The 11,236-nt window shown below is 33.4% G+C and overlaps 1 protein-coding gene across 1 annotated transcript in view; it reads right to left on the bottom strand.

Moving 5' to 3' along the window:
- Positions 1–1,225: 1,225 nt before the first annotated feature.
- Positions 1,226–11,236, bottom strand: part of DCUN1D5 (defective in cullin neddylation 1 domain containing 5) — a 32,093-nt gene continuing 22,082 nt past the window's right edge. The window contains 4 exon segments of the mRNA XM_017850115.1: positions 1,226–1,567; positions 3,432–3,534; positions 5,424–5,528; positions 5,614–5,722. Coding sequence (XP_017705604.1) covers positions 1,512–1,567; positions 3,432–3,534; positions 5,424–5,528; positions 5,614–5,722 — 373 coding nt within the window. The 3' untranslated portion in view covers positions 1,226–1,511.

Genomic DNA, 11,236 nt, shown 5'->3' with positions numbered 1-11,236 from the left:
AAATTTGATATTAAAACATCATTCAGAATATTAAATCCTAACACCACTGGTATGCTCAATTCATACCTCAGTGATTCTAATACTTAAGAGGAGCATTCTGTATTATCCTTTTCTATAAGACATTTAGGAAAACCGTCTCCCACTATTATGCGTGTTTTAATAAGATTACTGTACAAAGTAATCTTATTAAGAAGGCAAGTAAAACACTGGCAATCATTTTTTTCCCAGCTCATTAACTAAAAAGCAAACAAAACACTTTAAAATGTCATTCCCCCTTAGGTAATCAATATGGAGAAATCATTCTTTAAACAAATTCACCACTGAAAATCAATCTTTACCTTAAATCCTAACAGAAACACTCCCTTATTATGGAAAAAGAATCTCCTTACTTCTCTCTACTCATACAATGACACTAGAAACGTTACTGAAATTGTGACTGGTCTATGAATATGAACAAAGTTTTCCTATCACTGGGATACTGGATGGTTTGAAAAGGAATGCACAAACAGGCCTGCTGCTAGTACAAAAGTGCCTTTTATATGAATTAGGAAAGGCTTCCCTTTCCTCAAGTCACTTTATTACCAACAGGCAGAAAATTGTGATAATTAGCAATACTGCAATACTACCAATGTAAATGGTTCTACTGAGTTGTGCACAATGACACCCAGAGTTCTCTCATGATTCCTTATTCTATTGTCTTCTTTTCCTATGTGTATCTTAACTAAATCCATATCAGAGCTAATGTCCTCTTAAGGCAAAAAAAAAAAAAAAAGGGCTTTAAACAAAATTCCCTATATAATGACCGTTAAAATATCATAAATATGCCACTATCAACAATAACAATGATGATACAACTTAATACAAGTTTTTTAGAAAACAAAACTGGACATGATCTTTCCAATTCTAAACTCTCTGAGATAAGACATCTGCATAAGACCTTGGCAGCTTTTATAGAAACCCAGAGCTAAAAGTAGGAGCATTTTTCCAATACCTAGAAATGTTTATTAGCTGCATCAGCAAATCATTATCCCAGAAGTCAAGACCAACAGTCTTCCAAACTGTGCAGAGATGACTATAATGAGCCATACCATCAGCAGACCACGTTGCCAAATATTAAAACTGTTTAAAATCTTGAAAATTATATAAATTCACGGTGAATGGGAACCTCAAAATCCAAAATTCAAATTTACAAAATAAATACCACTCTTGACACTCAAGGGACATCTTCACTTTAAGGCCTTTGTCACAAATCTGAATCTTTATTGTTCTGAAATAAATGTTATAAACATAACTCAAAACAAAAACTTCAATATTCAGTCTAAGAAGAGGTGTGGCTCAATGCCCATCACATGTAACAAGAAAAACCTCCTTTAAAAAAAGGAAAAAAAAGTACTATGAGAAGTCTTTCACATGAATGAAAATGCACCCGTTGGATTTTTTTCCCCCTCATCACATTAGCTTGTATACACGTGGGAATCAAAAGGTTTGCATTTTCTTCACAATAGTTCTTGCTATGATGTTTGACGGACTTTTTGCCACTCAACAAATTCATCAAGAAGAACAGGCCCTAGAAAAAAAGAAACAATTTTTGTCAGAATTCAGTGAACTCATCTGTCCAATCATAAAACAAACTCCCCACGAGCTCTGCAATGACAGAGGACTGACCCTTCCCTTCTTTGGGTATTCTACTTCTAGTCACTTTATTCCATTTAATGGTGCTTCCTTATTAGCCTTTTCTTTTTTGCCCTTAAATACACAAGGAACAACGGTATCTACAGCAACTTCCTTCTCAAGGTGCTTCATGAACCCTCCAATAACTGACTCAATACAAATCTCTCCCGTTTTCTAAGTGTCCATAGCATTCTGCCATGTAATTATGAAACAATCTGAAAAGTGTTGAAGGTAATATTTCTATGTTGCCTCCCCAAGAAGTGTATAAGCTTGTTAAGAGGGATCAACCATAATAGAGACTTACTTTATTCCAATAACAGGATGTAGTACAAAGCTGAACACAAAGCAAGTGCCTAATGAATATCTGACTAATGAGCTAAGTACTATTCTAAAAAAGATATTTTTATAATGCAGGAGAGGTCCAAACTCATTTGCTGACAGAGCCAGGTAGGCAGTTTAAATGAGCTCAGTGTTTATTTTGTTTAAATGTAGGAAAAATCACTGCCACAAAGAAATACGCTTGCTCTATTCTTCTTAAAACACATACTCCTCTGGTGGTCTTTTCCATTGTTTTGACAGACATGTTTCTCTACTGTAAGAAAAACAGCAGAGCAAGTATGATAATAAATGGCAACTGAAAAACAGCCCAGCCTACGTGTTGGCATACCATGAACTGTCAAACTGAAAAGCAAGTCCAACACAGTTAATACCTGGCTCTAGCCTCTGACTCCTATAAAGGAGTACTATAAAGGTACAGTTTTGTCAAACTTTTTAAATTTTTCAAACAAATCTAAAAGTTGTATTTTAATACAAAATCTCCTAGTTTTAAATGTTGATACAAAATATATAAATATACACATCTACAGGCCACATACAGCCTTTGGGCTGCCAGGTTACTGCTGCTAGGTATTATTTTTTTAAAATAATACTAAATTTTATACCATCTTGTAGAGAGAGGACAAAATATATGTGGGAAGAAATAAAGTTATCCCTTCTTCTGTTATTTTATTTTTTCAGTGTCACAGAAAAAAAGTGTAAATTTCAGTTTAAGTTTATAGGAATGTACCTTTCCTTGTAACCCTTCTGAACACTGAAAACACATGCAACTAACCAAAATGGTGGTGGGAACTGAAAATAATTTATATTCTACAGAATTAACTTGGTTTATCTAATTAATTTATCATTATTTCAAAATCCGGTTTTATGGCATTCTAGCCTTTCCATGGAGGAGTATGGACAGATACTTTAACTTGAGGGATTAAAAAATTATAACTATTTCACTATCAGTTTACTCACAATCAATTTACAGTTTTCAGAGAGAAGTTATACTGACATTATTTGCCATATTGTTAATGGGTAGCATAATATTACAACAACTCTTTAAAGCTTTTTCTATTGTGGCTGATTGTTTTGCTTTTATATTTTAAAAATCATGACTGTACTTTTCTTCCATAGGCAAATGCCAGGAAAGACAGAAACAAAGCTGAATTTTAGCTTCCGGATGCAAAAATTGTAATTTAAATTTAGCTAAAATGTTTGGTTACTGAGGAACTGAACACATTTCACTTACCAGCATAGATTTTATATAATACTGCTGAATCTAAGCTCTCACTCTACTTCTCCCACATCCCCCACACGATTAAATAATAAGGTACTATCACAAAATTTAAAACCTCTATGCTAATACTACATAAATGCATACTCTCATTTAATATTTTTGGAAATTTTATTTTCAAAGGAACATGTTATGTTATACTTACAAGCACCATCTTCATCATAGTTACTAAGATCAGCATGGACTGTTCTGCTGAATTCTAATACATTGTACCATTGATCTTTGTTCATAACACGATACTTCGATTGCTGCAAAAAATGATTTAAATATTTAAGCAAACATCATTTACTCAATTTAGTAAACTAAGTTATAACTTTTTTTGTCATTTGGTTTTCCTAAAACATTTATTATTCTTTTAATTATTTGCGTTTTAAGAGATTCCTCATGGGCATTTACATATTAACATCATCTATTTTTTACTTTTTTCTTCATTTTTGAGGAATAATAAGAGCACTGAGTACTAGCAGTAAGGATAAAACTAACTTTTACATATGTATATACTTGTATTACCACCAGTGAGATCAAGATATATAACATTTCCTACATGCAGTATGTTATCTTGTGCTGCTTCCTAGTAAATCATTTCTTTGCTTAAGATTCACTGGTTAGCCACATTTTGAGTTTGGCATCTTTGGAGACAACTGAAAGAGTATAGGCTTCGATTTAAATCCCATCCTTCCCACTTAATTGAGTGATTTTGGGAAAGTTACTTAAGAATAGAAACCACTTCCTCATTTGTTAAATGGGGATAGAATTTAATTCAAAATGATGTTATAAAGATTTTTAAAAATGTATGCCAAACAACCTGCACAACAAGTGTCTGAAAATATTTAGTTCTTCTCAGCTCCCCACAGAGCTGAATATTTTACATTCAGTTAAATTTATTTTTGCCCAAAATTACTATAGAAAGAAAATAGATACCATCCATCAAAAATAATTTATAGGACTTAAAGATTGAATCACGCATAAAACTCATTCATGTAAGACCTTTTCATATCATTCTCTCGCTCTCTCTCTTTTTTTTTTTTTTCTGAGACAGAGTCTCGCTCTGTCACCCAGGCTGGAGTACAGTGGTGCAATCTCAGCTCACTGCAACTTCCACCTCCCTGGTTCAAGCAATTCTCATGCCTCAACCTCCCGAGTAGCCAGGACTACAGGTGCACACCACCACATCTAGCTAATTTTCTTTGTATTTTCAGTAGAGATGGGGTTTTCACCATGTTGGCCAGGCTGGTCTCCAACTCCCGGCCTCAAGTGAGCTGCCCACCTTGGCCTCCCCAAGTGCTGGGATTACAGGTTTGAGCCACCACACCTGGCTGGTATCACTGTTTTGTATCACAACTTTTACTACTCTGGGAAAAGGGAAGTTGCCATAAGCAATGTGCTTTATGAGAAATTATTTCCAAAGGAAAAAGCATCTGTATTCAAGATATGGTGAGAACTATACCAATAACCCTAAAATTACAAAGACACCAAAACAGATTAAAAAAAAAAAACTAGACAAAGAAAGCAATGGAAAAAAAGAATAGCATCTTCTTAGAATCACTGCCTATAGCAGGTGCTATGATAAACCTTCTAAAAGAACACTTCATCATTTCAGCTTACATCTTTTTAGTAACCAGCAGATTTAAGTATACTATTATAGTCATTCTCATATTTGTGGACATAAAATATGAATAGCTTTATTCTGTTTCTTTAGATTGAGCCTAAGTAGAAAAGGAAAGTTGTATTACTAAATTGGTTATCTTATGTACATTTCAGCTTAAGACCCTGTGTAACAAAAGAAGAAAATCAGATTTAGAAGCTTAAGATTTGCGTGCTAGCATTAATTCTCTTTTACGAAAACCCCAAGAAACTAACTTGGCATGACAAATGTCTGTGCTACGGTATATTCCTTGGAGGTTTCTTTTATTGGGGCAGGGAGGGGGGCAGGATTGAAAGTATCTTGGGTACAAAATATATTAATAAACATGAACATCTAAAAATAACTGTTATGTACGTATTTTAGAATTTTTTCTCTACTCAAGGAGTTTTTTTAAAGCATACTATTAAAAATCTACTTGTTCCTCAATTAAAAGTATAACTTTCCAATTAAGTTTTAAAATAATATTTTCAAAATTCAAAAAAAAATACATACCTCCAGGTACTGGTAAAATACTGAAAACAGTGGCCATGTCCTCCCAAGCAGGAGAGCTAACATAGATTTAGCAGTATCAATATCAAGGCTTCTCTGATCTTTATCCTAAAATACAAGTGAAAAAGTTTTCCTAAGTGTAGTCTCAAGATGAAAAGCGATTAAAACAACAAAACAAGAAAACTGCACCTACCCTTGCAAAATCAAAGGCATATCTGTAGATATTCTTAAATGATGAAATATCATTCAACTGTGAGCGCAAAAAGTCAAATTTGTTTTGTAACTTTTCTGTGCAGTCACACCTTAAATAAAAGAAACAGCAAACAAATCACATAATCAAGAAAATCAAATAAAAGTATCATTGGGGGTAAGAAGGAATCCATTAAGAAAAAAGTGAGTGCATTTGTGAAGTTAATTTAGTTTTAAAATTCTGAGTCACAAATTTAGAGTAATAAATTTCTTGCCTTGCATCTACCAATGCAATAAAAAAAGAAAAAAGGGGAAAAAAGAAAACCTGGGAATCAAAGAAAGTTCACTCCAATTACTTTTCTTAAAACAAACAACTCATTCAAAATTCCAATAAAATCAAAGTTAAAAAGAGATGTATTAAAACATGTTTTATCACATATACAGCTAAAAATGGCAGAGCAAATGAAATGAAACATGCCCTTGTCACATACTTCTTTAGAAAGTTCTTAGGTAACAGTTTGGTGAAAGACGTTAGTCATGAGTGGTTTTAAAAGTTTAGGACATAACACAGCGGAAAGTAATACATTATATTAAGTGGTCCAGTCAGAAATCCAGATCCCTATATTTTGTGAACAAAAGTTAATCAGTAGAAGCACTTAACTTCAAATAAGTTATATATGCAAAAGCATGCAAATAACAAATCATATGTGTTATTTTTAAAGACAAGACATTAAATATAAGCAGCTAAATATATGGAAGGCTCAAAAATCTTAACTGGCTTTCTCTCAGTGGGTTGATAAATTCCACTGTTTAGCAAGAAGCAAGGCAGTCAAGGCCTTTCACAATTTGTCACAAATCTCTAGTTTCATCTCCCGCCACTTCCTGATAACCTTACCATGCTCTAATTATATCACTTACCATTCCCAAATGCCACAGCCATGCTTCAGCACCCATTATTTCTACTTGAAATTTCAAACATGCTGATAAAAATATTATTCATCAAGACTTAACTCACATTTTGCCACCTCTGAGAGACCATCTGACTCCCTTTAATCAAATTAATTGTGCCATCTACTGTGGTCCACAGTATTCCACTCAAAACTGAATTTTAGTTATTCAACAAGCTCTCCAGACACCTGGCATTCTCGGATTTAACTAAGACTACACTAAATCAATAACGCAAAGGCCTATGATGTGTAGTAACATAATTTCATTAATGTGTAAATATTTTGGACAATTTTCTAATATTAATTAAACCTTGCATTTCTAGAATAAGTCAAATTTGGTCATGTTACCTGTTTTATACATTGCTAGATTTTGGGATTGTTTTGCTATCTTCCTAAGTGAGACTAGCTTGTAAATTTCATTCTTACTCTCCTTGCTAGTTTTGTTAACAAGATTGTAGTACATAAGACTCAGAAAATGAAAAGAGAATTGCTAATTTTTCCCCCTGTTTTTTGAAAAAGCTTATGTAACCCTGGAATTATCTATCATCTGTCCAAATTCAGGTAAGTAATGAGGGAAGGAAGACTTTTGACTAATAAACCAACAATTTTTTTTTTTTTTTTTTTGAGACGGAGTCTGGCTCTGTGGCCCAGGCTGGAGTGCAGTGGCACGACCTCAGCTCACTGCAAGCTCCGCCTCCCAGGTTCCCGCCATTCTCCTGCCTCAGCCTCCCGAGTAGCTGGGACTACAGGCGCCGCCACCACGCCCGGCATTTGTAATGGTCATAGGGCCATTCAGATTTTCTATTTCTTTTTGAATGTTTTGGTCCCATACTTTTCTGATAACTAGATTATTTTACATATAAGTTTATTTTAATATGATTAAAATTTATAACATTTTCTAATTTGCATTAACATTATCTTCATCGCTTTTTTGTTGTTTTTCTTGCCAGAATTAATTCATTTAATATAGTATTTAAGGCTATAGATTTCCCTCTTAATACAACTTTAGCTGCAACCACAAGTTTTGATAAGTATTGTTTGTAGAACTATCATTTGATCGAGAAATCCCATTACTGGATATATACCCAGAGGAATATAAATCATTCTACCATAAAGATATGCAGATGAATGTTCATTGCAGTACTACTCACAATAGCAAAGACATGGAATCAACCTAAATACTCATCAGTGATGGACTGGACAAAGAAAATACATATACACCATGATACATGTACGCTGTGGAATACTATGCAGCCATTAAAAAAACAAAAACAAAAACATGATCACATCTTTTGAGGGAACATGGATGGTGCTAGAGGCTATTATCCTTAGCAAGCTAATGCTGCAAACCAAATATCACATGTTCTCACTTATAAGTGGGAGCTAAATGATGTAAACTTATGAACACAAAGAAGGAAACAGCAGACACTGGGGTATACTTGAAGGTGGAGGGTGGGAGAAGAGAGAGGAGCATAAAAGATAACTGTTGAGTAATAGGCTTAATACCTGGTAATGAAATAATCTGCACAATCAACTCTGTGATACTACTTTACCTATGTAACAAACCTTCACATGTACCCCCAAACCTAAAAATTTAAAAAAATAAAGATCTTACAGTTCAAATATACATGTATATTTTTGCTTTTAGTATTTACTTGTAAATGACACCTTGACAGGAATTGTTTTGAAGGAGTGATAGGGATACAAATTTTACTGGAATAGGTTTAAGAGAGAATGAAGAGTGGAACTGGAGAAAATAAGTATAGATGAATACTTTCAAAGAGTTTGATTCTAAAGTGGTGCAGATAAAAGAGGCACTAAACTTGAGTGGGATGCAGTCAATGAACTTTTCACACTCACTGTCTTCTAGGTACAACTAAAATGCCTGAACATTATGTAGAAAATAAACACAAGACCCTGAAAGGTGGAAACCTGAGGAACTACATGGTGGTGAGTTCTCTGGGTTTCTTTTTGCCTAATATATTCCAAACTTGGAGCTGAAGAAGCTAGTAACCAGAAACAACAATGGGGCAGACAAAAGCCCCAACAAAACCCTGCCTTTTCTCTAGCCAAAAGACGAAGAAAGGAGTAGCCTCACAAAACAGAAAACTCTTAGAAAATACACACCCTACTCCAGTTAAAAACCACTGAAAAAGCTATGGCCCAACTCCCACCAATGCCAGCAAAGACTGAATGGAGACCTAAAATGTCCACCCTTACCAGGATATAATAAAGCCTCTCTCTCAACTCCTACAATGCTGGTGGAAACTGAAACCACACAGGTAACATGAACTTCTGCTCTCGTCAGGTAGTAACAAGCAGCCAATCCTCTTCTGCCCTAGGTTGATATAGAGGAGGCCTAGTGAAGCGTCAGGGCTTTCACCATCACCCAGTGGTAATAAGGCACTCCTATCCCTTTCAGACAAGAAAGCATCAGTAAAAGTGTAGTGGGAACCCAGAACTCTCATCCTTGCCCAGCAGTCACAAAGGATATCCTTCCTTAGATGTCAATGGATGCAGAATAGAAAATTCAATTTCTACCTGTACCTGGCAGTAATAAGGTAGCAGCTCTATTTCTCTTGCCAGAATAGCATTAGAGTAAGCTAGCTAAAACTGAAGATTTAAATATGATCCAGAGATGCAGAGTTTTATAATATACTACCCAAAATATCCAGGTTTCAAGTTAAAAAATCACTTGTCAAACCAAGATCTCAAATGGAATGCAAAAACACAATCAATACTCGTAAATACTAAAATGACAGAGATGCTGAGAATTATCTGACACATTTTAAAGCAGCTATCATACAAATGCTTCAACAAGTAATTAAAACATAATAGAAAATGAAAAAATATAAAGTCTCAGCAAAAAGAGTCCAAGGACAAAGAAATATAAGATATAAAAAAAGAACCAAATGGAAAATTTTGAACTGTAAAATACAAGGTAGACTTAAGCCCTAATATATCCATAATTACATGACAGTAAGTAGTCTACACCAATAATCGATTTAAAAAAGCATGAACCAAACATATGCTGTCTAGAAGAAACTTTAACTTCAAATAGTATAGGCAGATTGAAAGTGAAACAATGGAAAATAATATCTCACAGAAATATTAAATGAAAGCAGGAAGTGGCTTTCTACATTAGATGATATTAATATAGACTTAGAGCAACTTCAGAGTAAAGAAAATGATCAGAATAGAGGGGAAAATTATATTATAACAAAAGGGTCATTCCATCAGGAAGACATAGCATTCCTAAACTATTCTAAGCAATTCTATATACATTAAACAATAGAGCTGCAAAATCTGTGAAGTAAAAACTAAACGTGTGAAGTAGCACTGAAAAGAGAAATAAATTCATAATTATAGTTGGATATTTCGCCACCCTTTTTTCAGCAATTGATAGAAACACTAGATAGAATTCAACAAACACATAGAACGTAACAACATCATCAACCAAGAGGATCTAGTTGACCTTAGCAGACTACTCCATTCAAACACAACAGAATACACATTATTTTCAAGTGCCCACAAAACATCAAACAAGATAGACCAATCCGGAGATATAAACCCCTCAACAGAGTAAACATAACTGAAATAAAAAAGAATGTATTCTCTGACAACAATGGAATCAAACTAGAAATCAACAACAGAAAGTTAAAGGCAAAATCTCCAAACACTTGGAAACTAAACAGCAAACACCTAAATAATCCATGGGAAAGTTAAGTCTCAAGGGAAAACAAAAAATACATTAAACTAAATGAAAATACAACATATCAAAATGTTGACACACAAATAAAGCAGTACTGAGAGGGAAATTTATAGTGCTAAATACACACATTAGAAAAAAGAAAAAGCCTTAATCAACAATCTAAGCTTGTACCTCTAGAATTCAGAAAAAGAAAGGCAAAATAAACATAAAGCAAGCAGGACAAAGTAAATAAGAGCAGAAATTGCTGAAATTGAAAACAGAAAAATCAATGCAACAAAGCACATTGAAAAGATCAATAAAATTGACAATTCTCTAATGAGACTGACAAAAAAAGAGAGAAGACAAAAATTACCCATATCAGGAATGAAATGGGGTATCATTACAGACCCACAGCTATCAAAAGCATAGTAAGGGATACACATTGAACATACAAAATGTATGATAGGAAGGGATCACAATGAACAATAAATTTTTCTACACATATAAAGATTTTATACAGATAAAATCTATATCTATACAATTTTATATAATCTATATCTAATCTATATATAGATATTTTATATCTATAGACCTATATATCTATAATCTGTATCTATGTAGATATTTTATATATAGATTTCATATAGATTTTTATATAGATATAAAATTTTACACATATAAAGATTTTCTACATGAAAACTTGGATGAAATGGACCAATAAGTTCCCTGAAAAACAGAAACTACCACAACACATACAACATACAGTAGATAATCTGAGTAGCCCTGTTATTATTAAAGAAATTGAATTCAACATTTTAAAATTTTCAAAACAGAAACTCCAGGAGCAGATGGTTTCACTACAGAATTTTACCAAACCTTTAAAGACTTATTCCACATAATTTCTCTCAAAACATAAAAGATTAAGAAAATTTAAAATATTTTTAAAAAGAAAAATTAAAAGATAAAGAAAACTTTATTTAATAAAGCCA

This window comes from Rhinopithecus bieti, unplaced genomic scaffold, assembly GCF_001698545.2.
Source record: "Rhinopithecus bieti isolate Rb0 unplaced genomic scaffold, ASM169854v2 scaffold_33302, whole genome shotgun sequence".
NCBI classification, from domain to species: Eukaryota; Metazoa; Chordata; class Mammalia; order Primates; family Cercopithecidae; genus Rhinopithecus; species Rhinopithecus bieti.
Note: the sequence above shows the minus strand (reverse complement) of the source record. Positions and strands in the feature narration are given on the sequence as shown.